At 36.2% G+C, this 22,240-nt stretch overlaps 5 protein-coding genes across 6 annotated transcripts; 3 read left to right on the top strand and 2 right to left on the bottom strand.

The window, feature by feature from the left end:
* Nucleotides 1–1,387: 1,387 nt before the first annotated feature.
* LOC114825822 (rust resistance kinase Lr10-like) lies at nt 1,388–2,828 on the bottom strand. The gene has a single exon (XM_070825192.1). It carries the CDS (start codon nt 2,753–2,755, stop codon nt 1,595–1,597), a length of 1,161 nt encoding a protein of 386 aa, XP_070681293.1. The 5' UTR covers nt 2,756–2,828; the 3' UTR covers nt 1,388–1,594.
* A 90-nt stretch (nt 2,829–2,918) lies between these two features.
* On the bottom strand, nt 2,919–4,619 carry LOC114825821 (putative RING-H2 finger protein ATL21A). The gene is made up of 2 exons (XM_070825593.1): nt 4,463–4,619; nt 2,919–3,586 (listed from the first exon to the last, which is right to left on the bottom strand). Exons 1-2 carry the CDS (start codon nt 4,617–4,619, stop codon nt 2,919–2,921), a joined length of 825 nt encoding a protein of 274 aa, XP_070681694.1.
* Nucleotides 4,620–5,569: 950 nt separating this feature from the next.
* Nucleotides 5,570–6,292, top strand: LOC114825975 (putative RING-H2 finger protein ATL21A). The gene has a single exon (XM_029105394.2). It carries the CDS (start codon nt 5,570–5,572, stop codon nt 6,290–6,292), a length of 723 nt encoding a protein of 240 aa, XP_028961227.2.
* Nucleotides 6,293–8,902: 2,610 nt separating this feature from the next.
* Nucleotides 8,903–9,367, top strand: LOC139197653 (rust resistance kinase Lr10-like). The gene has a single exon (XM_070825592.1). The coding sequence runs from the start codon at nt 8,903–8,905 to the stop codon at nt 9,365–9,367; it is 465 nt and encodes a 154-aa protein (XP_070681693.1).
* A 6,321-nt stretch (nt 9,368–15,688) lies between these two features.
* Nucleotides 15,689–18,193, top strand: LOC103446984 (uncharacterized protein At2g27730, mitochondrial-like). 2 transcript variants are annotated; one of them, XM_029105395.2, is made up of 4 exons: nt 15,728–16,169; nt 16,375–16,452; nt 16,690–16,726; nt 17,999–18,193. In XM_029105395.2, exons 1-4 carry the CDS (start codon nt 16,020–16,022, stop codon nt 18,004–18,006), a joined length of 273 nt encoding a protein of 90 aa, XP_028961228.2. In that variant the 5' UTR covers nt 15,728–16,019; the 3' UTR covers nt 18,007–18,193. The 2 variants fall into 2 exon arrangements, with proteins under 2 accessions (XP_028961229.2, XP_028961228.2); XM_029105396.2 differs by lacking the exon at nt 16,690–16,726 and having other exon boundaries at nt 15,689–16,169.
* The last annotated feature ends 4,047 nt before the right edge of the window (nt 18,194–22,240 follow it).

The raw sequence follows: 22,240 nt of genomic DNA, 5'->3' as shown, positions 1-22,240 counted from the left end.
TAGAAATTTCCAAAGATGAGAAAGTTGAACTAATCAAATATCAATAAGTTTGAAAAATCAACTATTTATATATATGAGGATCCTGATTGATGCGTTATGTTGATTTGAAGAATGGTCTTGAAGTTATGGAGTGAGACACTCATTTAAAATTAGCAAAAAAAAAATATATATAACAATTAGAAAAAGGGTTGTCTAAATGGTGGGGTACTCATTGACACATGACCTAAAATAGAGAAAACATTGTGTGAAAATTGCATTATTCCAACTTGGAACCTGCCACTCTTGATCCTTAAAGACTTAAAAAGTAAACTGTATGATTTTTCCTCTATTTTAGGTCATGTGTCAATGACTACCCCACCATTTAGACAACCCTTTTTCTACTTGTTACATTTTTTTGCTAATTTTAAATAAATGCCTTACTCCATAACTTCAAATCAACGTAACACATCAATCAGGATCCTCTTATATATATAAATAGTTGATTTTTCAAACTTGATTAGTTCAACTTTTACACCTCATCCTCATCTTTGGAAATTTTTATGAAAGAATAATCCTCCGGATGCCAAAAAATCTTTTGGTATAGCCAGCTGATACGACAGTCTTCATTTCTAACTTATATTGTGTGCGTGTTGACTGTTGGGTACCCAAATCCATTAAGGTTCTTGATTCACCAAGCACCCATGCACGTCCAACTACATCCCAAACTATTGTGTTTAGTTTATGTTTCATTTGACTAACATTCGAAGTAAAGTTCGGCCGAATAATTAGTTTTGCTAATGAATTGGCTTTGTTAGGCAAGTTTTGGTATTCCATACTAAATGTGAAGAGAAAAACTTGGGTGGGGATGACATGCTATACAACAAGATAAGTGATACGTATATAGTTTCCAGGTAAAAAATAAAGTGTTACAGAATTCAACCTCACAAAACATGTTATAGTAAAATATATAAAACCACTCACACTTGCCAATAATTTCTTTTCCAGTAGTTTATTTATTTCCTCATAAAATTATTGTGTAACCAACATTTTGGTGGAAGTAGGTATTAAACTTGAGATTTATTTCAACATTAAGGGATGTGACTAGACTAATCCTCTAGTTGGTAATACATATAACTCATTCTAAAGTGAATTATTGTGTAAAAAAAAAAAAAACGAATTCCCGCTGATATTTCATCATTCCAAATCCACCATGTCGCGCAATTATCATTTTCTCAACATTTAAAAATATTGAATAAAGAAAAATTTGGCAAAACAGATCGTTTGAATTGGATCTGAGAACCTAGAAACTTTCAAGGATCATAACTAAGCAAACATGGCAACAATATGTCTATGGAAGCTAGTTAAGAACTGTGGTGTAAAAACTTGAGTAATGATTTCTGGATCGAAGTTTTGTAGAAAAGTGACGCATTTTGGCCAGCCATTGGTTTCAAGTGAAAAACTAAGCAATCCAACACACCTTGAATGTACTTACATAGTCACACACACACCTTGAATGTACTTTAATTAGGTGTGCAATGGTTACACTTCTCATGAGTTCTTAGTTACATACATAAGTGTGTGCGTACATATCTATCTATATATCTAAGTAGATATATTACTCTAATTCAGCAATAGCTTCTAACTGAATGTTTAGATTTCTCGCAGGCGCAGTTGCATTTGCTCGTGCAGGACCTGTAGAAGCAAAAGGATTGGGAGGCATGGTTAAGTTTTCTCCTCTTTCCAACATCTGAACAACCTCGTTCATGGAAGGACGACCCGCTGGGTGGCACTGGATGCACCAGAGCCCTACAATTGCAAGTTTCTTTGGAGCTTTACCATCTCCTTCCTCTCTGAGATGGATTCGTAGGTCGTCTCCTTCTTCTAGAAGATTATAGATCCATTCTGGATAGTAAATTTCATTTGTGTTTTCGGAGGTTGAATCAATGTTCTTCCTTCCCCCTACCATCTCAAGGAGCAGCATCCCAAAACTATAGACGTCCGACTTATAGGACACATTTCCAAAGTTCCTGGAGAACACTTCAGGTGCAATGTATCCCATTGTCCCTCTAGCTGTAGTCATGGACACTATGCTTTGATCCTTAGAACACAACTTGGCCAAACCAAAATCCGAAATTTTTGGAGTGAAATTATCGTCTAACAATACATTATGAGGTTTGATGTCAAAATGGAGGATTCGTTGATCACATCCCTGATGAAGATATTGAACTCCCTTGGCTACAGCTAGAGCAATATCTTGCAACTTGTCCCAACCGAGAAGGCGATTGTTATTGTCTGCCGATGAAATGAAATCATGCAGTGAACCATTGGCAAAGAACTCATAAACAAGAGCTCTGTTAAATCCATCAGCACAGAAACCAACCAAGCGAACCACATTGACATGGTGGATATGTCCCATCGTTCCAACTTCATTTACGAAATCTTCCCCATTTCCATTGGAACTATTGAGAACTTTTACAGCAACAAAGCATTCAGAAGAAAGCTTTCCTTTAAAAACAGTTCCATAGGCTCCTTGGCCTAACTTGTCCTGGAATTGGTTTGTGATCCTCTTAATATCTGCGTAGGAATACCTGCTTGGTTTGTGAGCTTTGTAATCTTGTAAAAATCTTCCAATCTTAATTTGATTTTCTTTTTCCTTTGTATCATAGCTATGGACCTGAGAGACTGCAACGACTAGTAGCAAGAAGGTGAATGAACCCAAGGTTGCACCTACAAGAAATCCCGAAAGATAAGTATCTATCCTCAATATGTTAGACATAAAATGTTACAAATCAGAAGATCAGTTAGGTGACTCACTGGTAGCCACTAGTTTTGTTGCTTCACCTGCAAATAATATTTTGAAAAAGCATATTGTTAGTCATGAAATTAATTGTAGCGGTTCAGTTCATCCTATTCGCCAGCAGAGAGTATTAATCATTATTTTAAAAATGCTTTTGCTTTTGAACAGAATATATGTCAAGCAGAATATTACTTGCTTTTGTCAGGTTAACACATTCAATTTCGCTTTTGTTCCCGTTGTTCTTCAGTATACACCTCTTTCCCCCCGCTTCACATTCTGTGCAGTGTGGTTTAGACCATTTCAGAACACCCGAAGATGGAACTGATAAAACATTACGAATCTTTGTACAAGACTGCAGGTTATCAATTTCGTAGTCGGGATCAATGGCATAAACGTGATGGCCGGGGCTGGTAAGGCAGGTGCCATTTAAAACGTGAACGTACTGTCGTCTTTCAAGATCTAAAGAACATTTGAATAAGGCAAGGTTGTCCTGAAACTCTTCTGAGAAGTGGAAAGGAGAGATTGAAGTGTTGAGGATTTCTGAAACTTTTACCAGCAAGCAATTATCTGAGTCGTATAGATGGACTTCCTGATACTTATAATCAATGATTTTGACAGAGAATTTGGCCGGAATTGGAAGCTCGAGAACCGTCTCTTGTTTCTCATTGCATGACACAACAAACCCAGGATAGCCACAGTGATCTGGATGTCTATCTTTGAGGATGAAAGGGAAACGGACAGGCGGGCCTTGATCCCCGCACTTCAATTCTTTGCAGCCATTCTGAGTTTCCCCAAGCACTTTGGAGAAGGCTATTAACAATACACAAAAGGAAGAGATGAGTATTTCCTTCATTTCTGAGCAGAGAAAAAAAATGGTATTCACATATGATACTATTATCTCTAATCTTGATTAAGTTATGGTACTATATATATGACATTTACTAAAATAAATCAACATTGAAGTAACTAATTTGATTTCAAATAAAGGAAAACTAATGTAAAAAATTTGAAAATTTTGAATTTTAATAATAAGGACAAAATAAATGGTAAAGTGAATAGTATCAGAATTGACTTTTCAGTGTAAAAATGTGATTTTTCGTTAAAGTGAACAGTATCGGGAGTTTTTTGTTAAAGTTTTCTTAAAATAACCATCTATCCTTTTTGTCCAAATCAAACAATTTAACGGTTGACATACGTCTAAATTTAATGGTATTCTTCTTGTAAACGAGTTCAAAACTAAATTATTCTCCCACTTTTTAATATAAATACATTGTTGTATAAATATATAATAAAAAAATAATATTTTAGATACTTAATTTCAGAGAAAAGTACTAGCTACTTTTTCAGTGCCGGTCCTCGTTTGCTCTCCAACAGGATGCTCTCTCGATCTTCTTTGTGAAGTTTTCGAAGATCTGTAAATTACGTTCGTTCATACATCGTGCAATCAGTTTTCGTTAGGTACTATTTATATTTAATTTTAAATAATTTATGATTGCAAAATGTATGATAAATGAACATGATTTACGAATTTTCAAAATCCTCACAAAGAAGATCCGGATTTGTTTGCTCTAACCCAAATTACTGAGCAATCATGACGTGACGCCTTCCCAATATTTGTCCAACCATCGCGGTCTTGACTTTGAATTGGACTTGGCTGCTGCAAATTCAGCAGCAACTGCTACTTACCCCCAATCCCGGTTGTGTTGCGGAATTCTTCAGTAGCGAAGTTAAATCCTTTGACTTTTTGTTCTTCTTCCATACCATTAATGAGCAAGCAGGAAAAGTAAGTCGGGTTCTTCAGCGAAGTTAAATCCCTTGACTTTTTGTTCTTCTTCCATGCCATTAATAGGCAAGCAGGAAAAGTCGAAGGGCCATATGTAATTAAAGTCTTTCAACAGTGGGCCAGAAATTTTGATATTAATCCTGTAGAACGGAATCGCGGTGAGCCAGAAAACTTCTGCCTAATAAGACTGAGAAAATTGCTGATTGTAATTTATGCTGGGATCCATTTGTTCCACATCGGACAGAGGGAAGGAGAAAGAGCCATTTAAGTAGAATTCTCATTTTAATTAAAATTGAGATATTTTGTGATAAAATCTCACACTTGACGGATTGGTCAGGTGGTAAAGTAGGAACAATATTGATGTTGTAGAGGGCTCTCGGCTCGTCGACTTAAATTTTTTTACATGATATCAGAGCCAGGGGACAGACTCGTACTGCCACGTGATTGGATGGGTTCAGGGGATAGACTCGTACTGCCACGTGATTGGATGGGTTCTCGTTTGGCCCCGCGCGATGGGTGAGCCTCGACTTGGCTTCACTTGGTTGTCGATGTGTGGATCTCTATGTGTGACCCATAAAATGAGGTCTCGCGTGCGGGTGAGTGTTGAAACCCATTTGTCCCACATCGGACAGAGGGAAGGAGAAAGAGCCATTTAAATAGAATTATCCCATTTTAATTAAAACCGAGATCTTTTGTGATAAAACCTCACACTTGACAGATTAGGCAAATGGTAAAGTGATGATAGCATCAATATTGTTGGAGTGGTCGGCCCGTCAACTTGAAAAATTCTACAATATATGAGTCCCATGAGCTAATAAAAACCAACGTGGAAGGCCTTCAGATCAGAGAGAGAGAGAGAGAGAGAGAGTCCCATGAGCTAATAAAAACCAACGTGGAAGGCCTTCAGCTTGAGAGAGAGAGAGAGAGAGAGTCCCATGAGCTAATAAAAACCAACGTGGAAGGCCTTCAGCTCAGAGAGAGAGAGAGAGCCCATAGCTTGCTTTCTCTTCATGGAAATTGGAAAGGCCTTGTCTGCGCGCTTTGTAGTTGTGGCGTTTTTTGCAATTGCCTTATTGGGTGAAACTTCACCATCTTGTCCGCCTTCTTCCTGTGGCAATATTCAGAACATAAGTTACCCTTTTCGACTCCAAGATGACCCGAAGAATTGCGGTGAATCAATGTATAATCTGTTTTGCGAGGACAACCTGACAGTGTTACGCTTTAACTCGGGAAGATACTACGTAAAGTCAATCAACTACAATAACAACACAATACGAGTTGTAGATCCTGGTTTTGATCACAATAATTGCTCCTCCGTTCCTCTCTATTCTTTATCATCCGATTCAATAATTTTTGGATCTCCGTATAGTGTATACAGTTATGATATTCATTATCGTATAGTATGGATTTCAAGAGCTATAACTTTCTTGAATTGTGCTAGTCCAGTGAACTCCTCGCTGTACGTGGAGACAGCTCCGTGCATAAATATTTCCAGGAGTGGTAGTACTACTTTGTCCCAACTAAAACCCTATAGTTATGTCGCGGTGGGCCCAATGATTGCGTCAGATTTGGAGGAGGGGTGCAGCATAGGGTGGACGGCCATGGCTTCCTGGACTGAAAAACACCGAAACGCAACTTCTTACTGTTACATACACAATGCTCTGGTGTATGGCTTTGAGCTTCAGTATTCTCTTGGCTCTCCAATAGATCCGTCCGGCTTCACAGGTTTGTGAATTAATTAGAGTTATATACGCATTCACTATTTTTTTTAACTCTAATTTTGCTGAAAAGAATATATAGTATCATCATATGATGAACTTTCTGAACATGTGTTAATTATGAAAATGATAACGGAAGAAGTGGGGGAGTAAGATTTGGAAGCATGTCTTTTGATTTTCTTAGCTTTGATTATATTTCTTGCAGGATATCGGGCACTAGCGATCATCAGCATTGGTAAGCTATTTGTCTTCTTCATCGATGCAAAACATCGTGAGTTTGGTATGTAATATGATTTATGTTTTCTTATGATTTTGTTTTAAAATTCCCAAGCAGGAGCATTAGCAGTGGGAAAGTTGATGTTTGGGGCCTCATGTGTTGTTTGGATTTGGATCTGGAAAAGGAGAAGGAATTTGTCAATGTATAGCGCTATAGAAGACTTTCTACAAGGCGATACCTGTATTATCCCAATAAGATATTCTTACTCGGACATTAAGAAGATGACTAATAGATTCAAGAATAAACAGGGTGAAGGCGGCTATGGCTGTGTATTTAAAGGAAATTTGCGCAGTGGTCGTTTTGGAGCTATTAAGATGTTGGGCAAGTCTAAAGCTAATGGACAAGATTTTGTCAACGAGGTAGCTACCATTGGGAGGATTCACCATGTTAACGTGGTGCAACTTGTTGGTTATTGTGTCCAGGGAACAAACCGTTGTCTAGTCTATGACTTCATGCCTAACGGTCTCTTGATAAATAGGTTTATTTGAAAGAAGGAACTACGTATTTAAGCTACGAGAAAATGTATCAGATTTCTCTTGGAGTAGCTCGAGGGATTGAATATCTCCATCGAGGTTGTGACATGCAAATTCTGCATTTCGATATTAAGCCTCACAATATTCTTCTTGATGAGAATTTCAACCCAAAGATTTCTGATTTTGGCCTCGCAAAATTATATCCAACAGATAATAGCATACGGCTGCAAGAGGAACTGTTTGGAATAAAATCTGAACTTTGGGCCAGAGAGGAAGTCGGCCCAAACCCAAGGCCCAGGGGAAAACTTAGGAGGCAGGAAAGAGGCTTTCGGCTGGGCACAAATTACAAAGGCCACCTGCTTACCTGCTCAAAGACCACAGGGGGTAGGTTATTCAGTCACTGCACAGCCCAATAAAGTACTTTATTGATGGCATTCATGTAAAAAAGATAGTGAGTCATCACCAAACCGCATTCGGGCAACCGCCATTGCTACAGGAACCCAAGCTGAAGCCGTCTATAAAAGGAGGAAGAGAAGACAGAATTAAGGACACTCAAACAAACAAACAAAAGCCAAAACTCTGCTCAAGCCAGATTTGCCTTCAACGAAGCTGTAGTCAGCACAAGCCTTCATCCCATTCGGGATAAACCTTCCCAAACCCCTGTAATAGCTCTGCTACCTCGTTCATGGTGGTATCGATTCATTTTGTATCATCTTCTTCCCCGTCAACCCCTCTAAAAGCTTTCAGACCTCTGACAGAGCTACATAGATAGATTTTGTAAGAAGTTCAGCCTTGGCCGATAAGGTTCAAGCTTACCCGACTATCTTTGCTCTGTCTTTATCTTTTCTTTTTCTTAAAAAGCACAATAACATGTTATATATTCCCAGTTATATACAAGTTATTTCTAGCAAAGTCATAGTGAAAATGAGTCTTCAGCACTTGGATCCGATCTGAATCGCGTCAGAGTTCAAATCAGATCTAAGTCTCAAGCCCGGCGGGCATGTAATTTAAAGATCAGTTTAAAAGTCCTTGGCCTCAAGGCATAAAAAAGAACTCTATGTGGACTCAACCCATCCACGACAATCCTTGATAAGCGAGAAGTCCGAAGTTACTTGGGGCGCAAGTAATCGATCTATTTCTCCGTTTTGTTGCTATTATATTTTGATTCATAGAAAAGGCTTAAGCAGGGAGTGAATTCTGATAGAAAGCCTCAAGGCTTACACCTAAGGCCCCACGAAGGCATCTATTTAGCTTCATTTCATGTTGCGGTCTAGTTGGTCCGAGTATAGGGATTAACTCTGATGGGAAGCCTCAAGGCCTATACCTAAGGCCCTACAAAGGCACTCATTTGGGTTCGTCCTACCTCTTGGATTCAGATAATCAAAGGTATAATAGTGATAAAACTCTGGCAACCATAAAAGGCCAAATATGATACATCCAAGCGCTGGTTTAGTTTGACAGGAAGCCTCAAGGCCTATACCTAAGGCCTCACAAAGGCACCTGTTATATCTAACTTGGTTTCTCGGGCGTATACATATTCAATCAAAGCTTAAACACCCATTCAACATCTGCCATACTGAAGATGGCAGTGGCACGCCTGAGCATTACAAAGTTAATCTTGATTGTGAGCCTTAAGGCCTACATCTAAGGCCCCACGAAGGCACCCTTTCAAATTAACTCTGTCTTTCTCTTTCAGAACTGCCCGACGAGCCTTGCCCGAAGTGTGTCTTGCCCGACCAAGATCTGCCCGACAAAGGTTTGCCCGAGCGAGCCCAAGAAGAAAGCAGAAGTACGACAGATACCCTCAACCGACGCCATTCTCCCAGGGGAGCTGTGTGCTCGTCTGCCAGGAGATTCCTGCGACGAACAGGAACAATGGGATATATGGCTCCTGAGTTATTCTACAAAAATATTGGAGGTGTCTCGTACAAGGCTGATGTCTATAGTTTTGGAATGTTGCTAATGGAAATGGCAAGCAGAAGGAAGAATTTGGACGCATTGGCAGAGCATTCGAGCCAACTTTACTTGCCAACATCGGTGTACGATCGATATAATGAAGGAAAAGATTTGGAGATGAGCGATGCCACTGAAGAGGAAAAGAAGATGGTAAAAAAGATGGTTATAACGGCCTTATGGTGTATACAAATGAAACCAGGTGATCGTCCTTCAATGAACAAAGTCATAGAGATGCTTGAAGCTGAAGGAGATGCTGAATGCCTGCAAATGCCTCCAAAGCCTTTTTTGTTTCCACAAGAGACACCTATAGGAGATCCTCAGAATAATCCGAATATGACGTGCTCTAACACGAAGCTAACATGGACGTTGTTGTCGGGAAGGTGATGCACACCTAGCACAGGCTCTTTCCATTTGCTTCAAATGATAAGATTTGATGATTGCAAGTATCATGTATAAAACTCTGCCAATATGATTGCGTTGTCCTATTTTATCTTGTTTACCAAATATTTAGTTAACTTGTTATAGTTTGCCTTCTTCTTGCCTTCTTCTTGTCTTTAATGTGTTGAAAGTAATGAGAAGAGATGTATTTCCAGTTGATATATATGTATTAGCCAAAATTTTGATTAATGTTGTAGACATAACAAGATATAACTAGATGATACGACAAATTTGCTCATCAGGTCCACCGAAAATATTGAGGCAAATGTGCACTTTGATGGGTTAAGTAGCAGTTTGTCTTCAATATTTGCCTTATGAAGTACTAGTGTGACTAGGATAAGGCAACTGATTAGGGAAGGGGGGTGCTATCCACACACCCATTTTTGCCTTCCATAAATTTTTCTCAATCTCAGATTAAATGAATTAAAGATGATCAAATAACAAAAATTTATAGAGATGTGGGAGAGATAATATAAATATTAACAAAAATAAGTGGATAGCACCACTCTTGAGAAAATGCCTAGAAAATATGCATGTTTCGTGTTCTTTATTTAATAAAAAAGATGGTGGAGTCCGATTTACCTAAACTTTCCATAAGGCAGTTGCCTAGTCCCTTAGAGCCAAGTTTGCTTATGCGACTCATCAAATTTAATTTTCTTAGGCATTTGCCTAGTCGTTTAATCCGATGTTGATGTGAAAGTCAGACTTGTGGCTAGAGAGAGACTAAAATACCTTTGTAAGTCTTCTCAGCCGGAATGTATAATCATGACTTGCTATCAGTTATTCCCCTTTCACCAGTTATTCCCCTTTTAAAGAAAAAAAGAAAAAAAAATGCTCTTAGGTAAGTGGCTCTATTATTTGCCTTGTCACGAAACCGGTCGCTAATTCGTAATCTAACTCATGATATCAAGGTGAATTATTGCCTTTTTTTTATCGGAAGAAAAAAATTAGTTTTTATTGTTTATATTTTTTATTCTCTTTCTAGAAGTTCATTAAAAATTTATCATTCCAACTCAACCGACTTGCAAGGTCACTCTCAACAAAAATGAGGTTTATTCACTAAAATCAACAAGGTTAAATCGTTCGTTGGTTTTTTTTTTTCCTAGAGTGCCACTTGAAAACATCTCTTTGACAGTAATTTCAAAATTTTATATATATAAATTTAATTACTTTATTTATTATTTATTCAAGAATCGTAACTAAGCTAGTTATGAACAATCTTGTAAATACTTCGAGTAAATATTTTTGCCTAATTGATGCATATAGCCTGTCATTGGTTTCAAACTTTCAAGTGAGGCAGTCTAACATACTTCGAATAGGAAAAGGATCATCGCAGGGTCATTTTTCTTAGGAAGGATCATTGCAGGGTCATTTTTCTTAGGGATCCTACAATCTTGTTCATTTATCGTACATCGTGCACTCAATTTTCGTTAGGTACTATTTATATTTGAATTTTAAATGATTTCTTACCATACAATATACGAGAAACGGACATGATTGCTGGATCCTAGGTCGCCGGATCCTTTTCCCTTCGAATATACTTGCGTAATCATACAACAAAAACCTCGAGCTGTATGGTACACAGGAAAAACAAAACCACGGCATAACTTTTTCAAAATGTGAAGACAAGGCCGAACAATGGTATTGATTTATAAAATGTGGCTCCAGGTCTGCTATCCCGGACTCTCTGTCTCATTTGTGTTTTTGTTTTTTTTAATTTTTTGACACGTGTCTCTTACTTGACGCCAACATCTAACACTGTTAAGTATGAATAAAACTAATTAATAAATAAACAAAAACTAAAAACCCAGGCATGGAGAGAGCCATTCGGCTTCTGTGCTCATCCACCTTGCCATCGCAAACCCAGCAAAGAGCAAAGTAGAAAAATTCGAAAATCAAGCTGAAGAAGAAGATGACGACGATGTGTTGGTGAATAAAGAGACCGGCGAGATCGGTGGCCGGAGCCCACGTGTTTCTGCAATTGGGAGCTAAACGGCCGGTGCTCTTATTTTTTAGTTTGCTTTTTTTCCAGATCTGATCAAATCATGATAGCAATGTTACGCAATTTTCAAAAGTGAGAGATGCACCTGGGAGAGAAACGGTACGGTGTCTTCTAAATCACCGTCCAACAGAACAATTCTCAGTAGAGAGTGATGCATCTCACCAGTGAAAAATTTAACTGCAAAAATTCTGGGTTTCGGGAGTTTTGGGTGGGTCTCGGCAGTTTTCTTATTTCTTTGATTTTTTTATAATTTATTTTATAAAAAGTAACAGCGTTTTGTGGGGTTAAATTGTAAAACACATGTCATCAAACTAAACAAAGAGACACCAAGAAGACATGGAATCCGGGACAGCAGACCCACAACCATAAAATGTTATAAAACCAATGTAAAATGCTCTAATATTTACACATGTACTTAATTAATATTAAAAAAACCACCAACCGCCTAGTAATTTTAAAATATTAAAATTGACACCCTTTATGCATATATCGTCCAAACTAAAAGAATTACATTAACTACATAAAACATTTTGACAATACATGCCACCTACATTTAGTTTCCATTCACGTTAATGTTAAGTTTGATGGACTAAAATTCTTTCTTCTCTTCTTTCCATCCATTCTTCTCACATTCTCTATTTTGTCTTTTTCTTTCTATAAAAAAATAATATAAGATGTTGACGTGGTTTAACCGTGACCGTTCAAATAGGAAGAGAGGAAAGGGAGGGAAAAAAGAGAGGAGATAATTCTACTCCAAGTTTGATAACCTAACATCCATAAACCAACTACAGTAGAACTTCGACAAATTAATAATCTTGGTTAAATAATAATTTTGGATAGTCATATAAGTATCGCGTAGTATATAAATTAATAATTTCATGTTACTATAGTCTTTGTTTATTTAAATAGAGCTTAGGCTTGGTTAAATGTTTATAAAATAGAAGGCTAAATAGCTAAAATGATTCATGAGATTTGTATAACTCATCACTTTGGTCCCTGAGATTCCAAATCAATAAAAATGGTCTCTGAGATTGTCCACCATCCATCATTTTGGTCATTCCATTAAACTCCATTAAGTGTCCCGGAGCTCTTGGTCGAAAGTTTGGGCAATTTTCAAAGCTTCGTAACTCAATCATTTGTTAACCAAATTCGACCCATAATATATCAAAATGAAGATAAGAAAGTGTAGAATAAGATTATACATATTTGCAAGCCCAATGGTTGCCAGAGATGGCCAGAAAATAGCCTCAAAGTTGACTGGTCCGAGCGAAAACTGGAAAACTCGTTGGAAACTGGGTAAACTTTAAACATTCATAACTTCTTTAACACTTAACGAAAATCATACTTTTCGACAAGACGAAAAGAATGATACCTTTTTCGATGGCTAACTTGCCGTAGTTTGGCTGAAAAACGGTTCGAAAGTTGCTATCTTGGTCTCGAGTTAGCCACTTTTGAGCCGTTTTCCGGCCAAACCACGGCGAGTTAACCATAAAAAAAAAAGGTACCATTCTCTTTGTCTCGTCGAGAAGTATGATTTTCGTTTTTGAATCACTTGATTTCATTGAGTATTGAAGAAGTTATGAACGTTTAAAGTTTACCCAGTTTCCGGCGAGTTTTCAAGTTTTCCCTCGGAGCAGTTAACTTTGAGACTATTTTCCAGCCATCTCCGACAACCATTGAGATTCCAAATAGGTATAATCTTATTCAACACTTTCCTATCTTCATTTTGATATATTACGGGTCGAATTTTGTTAACAAACGATTGAGTTACAAGGTTTTGAAAATTGCCTAAACTTCCGGCCAAGAGCTCGGGGACACTTAACGGAGTTTTTAAAAAAATGACAAAAATGATGGATGATGGACAATCTCAGGGACCACTTTTATTGATTTGGAATCTCAGGGACCAAAGTGATGAGTTATGCAAATTTCAGGGACCATTTTTGCTATTTAGCCAAAATAGAATAATATACCACATTGAACAATGTACAATTTAGTTTTAGCAAAAAATAAGTGGGGTGTTATCCATATACTTCTTTTTACTTCATAAACATCCTCTTAATTTGCGGTCGTCAGATCGATTGAATTAAAAAAAATCAAATGATAGAAATTAACAAAAGATGTGTGAAAAGTTAAAAAAAAAAAAGTGTGAATAGCACATCCCAAAATAAACAAGTTCATAAATTTTTCACATTTAAACAAATATATAAAATTATTGGTTCACAAAACAAAAAATTGAATACAATGTACAATATCTAAAGACAATAAAGAATACACTAGCCTTCATACACGCGCTCACGCGCGTGCAGAAGACATTTTTTGAATCACGACATTCTACTAGCAACTTATATGTTTTAAATGTATTTATATGCGTAAATTGACCAAAGAAAAGTCAAATATTTGAAGTAAATGAATAATTTTAGATCATGCTAGAAGAAATCCCTCATAAACCAATTAAAACAGCTGAATTCACATAATAAAATATGTCTCTATAGAATTTACATTAAGAATAGAAAAAATAATATTTAATAAACAATTGATTGAATCATATTATTGTGAGGCTAGGCACACTCCATTACCCTTAGTGTAGATAATATCGTTTGTTAAAAAAAATCATTTGACAATTAATTTAATTACATTATTATCCGTGTGCAAAAAAACTTTTTTTTTATAACCGGCATTACACGCCTCTTAAGATGTTTTAAATGTGTTTAAAAATAGAGAAAATAATATTTAATAAATAACTGATTGAATCATATTATTGCTAGCCTATTGTGAGACTAAGCTCACCCTCATCCCCTTAGTGTAGATAATATTGTTTGTTAAAAAAAATTATTTGATAACTTATTTAATCACATTGTTATATGCGTGCGAAAAACCTATTTTATTAGCCAATTGTGAGACTAAGCCCACCCTCCTCCCCTTTAGTGTAGATAATATCGTTTGTTAAAAAAAAAACAATTATTTGATAACTTATTTAATCACATTGTTATTTGCGTGCGAAAAACCTTTTTTGAAATCAGCATTACACGCTTCTTAAGATGTTTTGAAGGTGTTTAAAAATAAAGAAATTGAATTACATTATTGCTACCTTATTGTGAGGTACTAATTAAAAAAAACACCAAAAAGTAAATTATTAAAGAAATACTATTAAAATGACGAAAATGCTCATACCTTATTTGATGTATTATTTTGGAATGCTTTTGAAGTTTTTTGTTTTGGGGGCATTTTTGTTAAAAAATTTTTGTTGAAGCATGGTGACACAAAATCACTATTCATATTTTCCATTCTCTTTTTATTGGGTTGCTTTTGGATTTTTTTGGTTGAGAGGCAATTTTATCCTAATATTTTTGTTGAATAGGGTGAGTGACCCCAAAATTTTGTCCTCATGCGTGACATGCACTATTCATGCACTGTTCATTAGCTTTATATATTATAGATAGAATAATAAATTAATAAGCTATCAATTATTGACATAAAGAAAAAGCCATTAATAAATTGATTATTTAATAATGAAAACTAACGTCTTCAAAAATTTTTGTTTTAATAAAAAAAGACAAATAAAGGTATAAATGAATAGTACTAGAAAAAGTAAAAATATGATTTTTGGTTAAAAACGAACAGTACCAGAAATGTTTCGTTAAAACTTCCTATTTAATATGCACTAAATTAATAGATTTTTATTCTAAACACTATTTAATTTATGGAGGGTTTGATTGTATTTGAGGTCAATTGTTTATCTCCTTCCATACTATAGTTTGATGGCATTTTTCTTTCCACAAAGCTTGGCTGTTTAAAAAAAAAAATACAGGAGTTCCTGTTCTCATCCCATAACAACTTGACAAATATTTAAGTTGCTTTTCCAAGCTTTAATTTTTCAATTTATCAAATTGTTATTAGGTGAGAGCAAGCTATAAAATATCGATGATATCGAAAATATCGTCAGTCCAAAAACACAGAAATTTTGATGGAAATATCGGGATATTATCGATATCGATAAAAATTGAATAAAAACCACGGAAATTGTAAGAAAACTTGAAATTTTTTATTGAAACTTTGCAGGATGTTTATTTATATATAATGAATTAGTACAATATTTTACACTTTATACATTGCATGGTAAGATACATGAGTGACTTAGTAAGGTCTAAAATATCGATGATATCATAAATATCGGTAGTCCAAAAACACGAAAACTTTGATGAAAATATCGGGATATTATGAATATTTTAGACCATGATTGAGAGTAGCAGCTCCAGCATTTTATTAAGCAACCAATATTTATTCATTTATTTTTACTTATAAATAAGAAATTTTGGATTCGATTTTACAGAAAAGATTGTTCAATTCATGACAATTGCAGATATTGGCTGCTGCTCCTTTTCTTTTAATAATTTGTTCAACATTGATAATGGATCCATCTCACTTAAACGGATAAGATCACTTAACCGATAAGATCAAGCTTCACATATTTGTATTTTTTTTTTTTAAACCATAGAGCTGCACCCTATATAAGTGTAAGTTGCTCTGTTACTAATTTACTATTAGCAGTAGAAACAAACAAACGAACAAACTAGAAAGCAAAAAGCGGTGGCGGCAATGAGATCCGGTCAAAGCCTGGCGGTGCTAACTCGAGCGTTGATCACTCGCTCCATGGAGTCGTCTCGGGGAGCCACTCGCTACTTGAGCGCAGGCACAGGCAAAATCCTCAGCGAGGAGGAGCGCGCCGCCGAGAATGTCTACATCCAGGTACGCAACCCCAAGCTCTCTTTCCTCTCTTTTAATTTTTTTTTTTTAACTTTGTTTTATAATACTAATTTTTCAATCAGATTTGAATCAGTGTTCATGTTATTATTATGTTTTGTCCGATCAAAAATGATATTTTGAATTTATTGAATTTCTGTGATCGAATCAACTTGTTCTGTTTTTTTTTTTTTTTTTATAATTTGTGAAGAGAAAGGAGAGGGAGAGATTGGCGAAGCAGAAGGCTGAGAAGGAAAAGGCCGAGAAAGCGAAAGAAAATGCTGATAAGGTACGGATTAATTCTTTATTGAGGATATGTGTGTTTCTGTGTCTGTGTGTGGATTTTGCACTGTTTCGAATGAGACTGTCACAAATTTACAGAGATCTGTGATTTCTTGCTGTGTCTGCGTAATTACAAGATAGTTGAAAACTGTTGTTGCTGTATGTCGTAGTGAATTGTGTATTTTAGTAAGCAAGAACACACACACGCACATAAAAATGACATTTGGAAATTGTTCAATTGCAGAAAGTGAGGCGTCTCTTCGCGATGTTTGATCACTCGGGTTAGCTTTATTTTTGGTCTCCTTGGCCCATTGGCACGGTTGACCATGTCCTACATTTCACCTGCTTAATTAGCCTTCACATCACAGTTTTGTCAATCTGTTTTTCTTAACCAACTTTGAGACTTAGGCTTACTAGTGAGAACGTCTATACTTATCATCGAGGTTTCCTGCAATCTGATCTTAAAATGTCATTGTTGAGGTACATGGCGTACATTAGGGGAAGCTACATTTTTCTCTGCATCTAGTTGCTTATTTATGAATGGGTTCAATCACCAAAAAAAGAATGATAAAAAGAAAGATAGATTGCAGCTCCTTCAACAAGCGCTTTCGATAACTTCAAATTGGTTGCTTATTCTAGATGAATGAGAGAGAATTGCTGGCTCTTGGGTTCTATGTTAGTCTTACAGATGACCTCAAGGGTAAAAACGGAACATCGGTTTATAGTGAAAAGTCTGCATTTTTTTGAAAACTAGATCATTTGTTTTCTTACAAAGTGTAGAGTATCCTTGGGAGACAGCCCTTTGCATAAACCTATGTGGCCTGTTTGATGGCCTAGCGATTCTGCTTGAATACTAACAAATTACACCGCATGTCCTTTTCACTTGATGTGGTAGAATATTTTGTTGTTGCATCGATCACGAAATTTTAACCGCAAACGCTAGAGTAGGATGCATTTGTTTTTTTTTAAATAGAGATGTATGCATGTAATATCATTTACGGTTACTTTTATGTATGAGCCTTGCTATAATGAGGTTTCTCTGATAGATGTCTGGATATGAGATAAACTTTTATGCATGAGCTCGTATAATACTTTTTTTACTCATGCATCTTTAAATTTTTCATGAATATGGAGCATTTTAAAATCTGCCTTGATGATGTCTTGTTCTCCAGTTCTTGTTTTCGGGGAAGCTTTTGTTTCAATTCTTGTATTGAATCTGCAGTGATGAAGTCTTGGAACGAGTCTGTTATGTTTTCTTGTCCTTGACTCCCTTACAATTTGTGAAGATGATAGCGTATCTGTTGGATTGATTATGTATCAACTAATGTTAAAGTCTGTGTAATGTAATTGAAGTTTCTACTTCCCCATTTCAACTGAAGAATATCTTATAATTCATATATATTACTTCAACCAGATACTTGTGCTAGTGATGAGTTTTGACTGGTTTATTCTAATTTTAATCGGTTACTACTTCTAAGACATTCTTCCTATAGTATGACTGGATTTCATTCAGTATTTCAATTCCACATATATCAGTCGTTTCTCTTTTGCAGAAGGCTGATGGGACACATTAAAAGCTGAAATGGTGATGAGCACTTTGGCAGTACCTGAAAAACTTTTCCTTTGGAAGTAATCATGAATAATAACAGTGTATATAACTTTTGTGAGAATCGCTCTGCGTTGAGTATCGGTGTTCTTCGTGGCATCTTTTCTTAAACATTAATGGGATAACTTGGATCTTTTTATGATCTTCCTGTCTTTTATGTGATTGTTTTTACTCAGTTCCGTTAGTCTGTTGAGAGTGTCATTTTCTGCTCGTATCGTGTTCGTGGCATACTTTGGTTCCTAAAGTTCCACATTTATGATGAAACTTATATATGTTATGCTGCGGGTAACGGAAATAGGATCTCATTCAAAATTCAGCTTGCATCGCATACTGTTTCTTAGTGATTTGTTTGTTTGCTTTTGATTGATTTGCTTATTTTCTGCTGGAATGAATATTGACGAATTGCCTAATTGTTTCGTATGTAATAAAACGTTTTAAGCCTGCTAAGTTTTGGATAGTTTTGACTAAACATAGGTGATCCTTATGAATTTTATGTATTAATGGTGCTATGGTTGTATTAGATATACATGTCCTGTGTTTGGGGTTTTGTGTTCACAGTAGGAGTGGGTTTCTGTGAAACGATTTAAACTTGGGAAATGATTTTCACACCCTCGTATCCTTCTGTGCAGCCGGTTTATTTATGTCCTACTGCTAGAAATAAACATAGTTGTGTAACGGAAGAAAAATTGTGTAAAAATCACTTCCCTTAAAACTTTATAGATGAATTGTTTGTCTTGGTATTGAACTCCAAATCAATTTTTTATTGTGGTTCTGCATAAAGTTTTCAATTTTTAGGATGATTTTGTACGGTGAGGTAATTGAAGCAATGATCCTTGAACTTTAGCTTAATCAGAGCTTTAGTTTCTGAACTAACAATCCATGAGGTAATGTGAAGCAATGATTCATTTTGCTATTTATTTTATTATCTACTATTGAAAATAAAGGGTTTAGAGGGATAAAAAATGGATGAAGTTCTAACGGAGTTAGCCAAAATTATCGTTGTTCACATTATAGTAAGTTTAGAAACCAATATCACGAGTTTTTAGTTCGGGGATTATTGCTACAATTTTTTCCTGTTGAGTACCTTCATCAGTTCATTTAAGAAGTTTTTATTTTTCCCACGTGGAAATTCTAAATTTTTATTTTTATGAATCCAAATAAGAGAATTGATGCATGTCAACTTATACCTAAATTCTAAGTTTATTTCACTCATCCAAACATAGTGTAAAAGATTTAGCCTGTAGTATTATGTCTATTTCCTTTGTTCCGGGTTTTTCTGCAGATGGTAGGAGTGACTTTGTGTGAAATGGCTGTATTTGTTTAAATACGAAAAATTTCCTTCATCTGCATTTAAGTTATCTCAGACGCCCCAAACCTCTTACAACATTAGTCAGACGTTGAAGTGTCGTTGAACTGGTTTAAACCAATATGAATTTATGGGACTCATGGAGTTACGTAACGGAGGAAATCTTAATCTGGTGTATGACATCTCTGATGAAATTGAGGTTCCACCATAAAATCAATTGGCTATATAGGGAGTAGCCCAAGACCATATAAGCACATAGCAAACATTGTCCCTCACCGATGTGAGAACACTCTAACACGCCCCTGTACGTGTGGCGGATTTTCAAGCCTACATGTGGACAACAACTGGGTGACCTGGAGCACGTGTGGTCATTGGACTTCACACGTGGACAACCTTGCTCTGATACCATGATGAAATTGAGGTTCCACCATAAAAACCAATTGGCAATATAGGGAGTAGCCCAATACCATATAAGCACATAGCAAACCTTGTCCCACACCTATGTGAGACAACTCTCAACACTCTCTAGATCGGCCACACACACGAATCCCCCTTGTAATTTTATATCACCAAGGCCCACTCTCGTAGAAAAAGTGTGGGATGTCGTAAGTCGTATGCAAGAGTCTCTATCGTTTACAAAGTAAGACTTCTTTCTTTGTCCTAATTGTGTGGAAATTGTATTATTCCAACTTGGAACCTGCCACTTTTGTTCCTACTTGAAAATTAAACTGTATGATTTTTCCTCTATTTTAGGTCATGCATCAATGAGTACCCCAGCATTTAGACAACCCTTTTTCTAATTATTACATTTTTTTGCTAATTTTAAATGAATGTCCACTCCATAACTTCAAGACCGTTCTTCAAATCAACGTAACACATCAATCAGGATCCTCATATATATAAATAGTTGATTTTTCAAACTTGTTGATATTTGACTAGTTCAACTTTCTCATCTTTGGAAATTTCTATGGAAGAATAATCCTCCAGATGCCAAAAAATCTTTTGGTATAGCCAACTGACACGACAGTCTTCATTCCTAACTTATATTGTATGTGTGTTGACTATTGGGTACCCCAGATCCAACCAAATTGCTTCTTGTAGTTATAGATCCGTTCTTGCAACGCATAGTGCGGTTCTTATTGATTTGTTGATATGGTTTTGGTTTGCTTATTTGCTACTGGGAATCATGTCGACGAATGCTGTCACGCCCCAATCCCGACATACGTCCAAGATCGACACGTGACGTCACTAAATGCCCGTAACTCAACGTACCCCGCCTTTTAGATATGTACAAAATATAATTCAAGATCCAGATGCATAATAATTTTGCGTATACTTTATGGCTGCATCTAATCTTTTCGTTAGACTGCCTACGTACCCTCAATAGGGATCAAGCCATTTGTAGTTCAACTTTTCACTACACTCGAATATTCATCACATAAATTGCCATATTTCAACATAATGCACAATTCAGAGCGTGCAACATCTCAAGGAACAATCGACGAGGCGCAATAATAATCTATAGCCATATTGGTCAACGGTATATCATAATCATAACAATTACATCCAACAACATCTAATAATCACACCAAATAATAACCCATACAACACACTGACATGCAAGACTAGAACCACCCAATGGAATACAAGTTGGATACGATTCTGGACCATCACTCAACAGTATCCGAGCCAGGATACGATTCCAGACCATCATTTAACGGAATTGCAGAATCGAAGGGATTCTGGACCATCACTCAACGGAATCGAGTGGAAGACCAAGGGATACAACAACGGCTTGTAGAAACAATACAAGAACCAAGTACTTAATTTAGAAGGGTTGAATGACACAAAAAGTGAAATAATGAAACAAGATGTGAAACAAGTTTCTAAGTAACAAACCCCATGCCAATAGGTTAACGGTCCACTACTAGCCCTCACATTTCATCACATCAATCCAATCATACAATACAAACCATATTTCCAAAGCACAAGTCAAATCATAATTAATGAAAATAGATCGATGGCCAGAAATAAAAATAACACTTCAATAGAATTTACATTCAATAAACATAGGTCTATGGTGTGTGTGTATATATATATATATATATTTTTTTTTTATAACCCATATCCTATTCACAGATGATATTAATATAAAAAATCAAGGTAATAGCTATATCACATATATTCAAGTCACTCTCAAACCAATGTGGTCCCACTAGGCTTCACTTAGATCCCCGTAGTACTAATTTTAGTATTTAGAACTTTTCGAGACATGTTGACCAAAAGTCAATTCTCGGTTAACAGTAGGATCCACAACGCTACAAAATTTGATCCAGAAGATCTGCACATCGTAATCTAAATCCGTAACTTCCTAGGGTCCACATTATTCTCAAAGAACAACGTACTAAAATCTCATCACGATCCGACGGTTGGATCAACTCCCATTGCTAGAATTAGGTGGCGGTTAACAATTAATTTTACTAACTTAGAAATCTAAGTCAGAAAGATCCGTACATCGGATTCCCGATCTGTAAGCTCCTATGATCCCCAAATATTACGTACTATAACATATTAAAGTTTGGTGATGATTCAACGGTCGGATCGTCGATTTCTATTTTGACCTATTCACGTATCAAAATGAAACTAACTCCAAACAATCAAATTACATCATACGGATATCAAACATGAACCCAGGGCATCTAATAGTGCTTAAAAAGACATCATCGGCCCACAGGCCACGCGCCGCCTCGGGTGGCGGTCGGCCGCCCCGACTGGCCGAAAAATTCAACTATTTAAAAAAATTCTCAAAAATTACAGAATTGAAGATCTCAAAGAATAGAGTAAACTTTATGCCTGTGGCCAAGTCCAATTTGGCCTAGAAAG

This window comes from Malus domestica, chromosome 07, assembly GCF_042453785.1.
Source record: "Malus domestica chromosome 07, GDT2T_hap1".
NCBI classification, from domain to species: Eukaryota; Viridiplantae; Streptophyta; class Magnoliopsida; order Rosales; family Rosaceae; genus Malus; species Malus domestica.
Note: the sequence above shows the minus strand (reverse complement) of the source record. Positions and strands in the feature narration are given on the sequence as shown.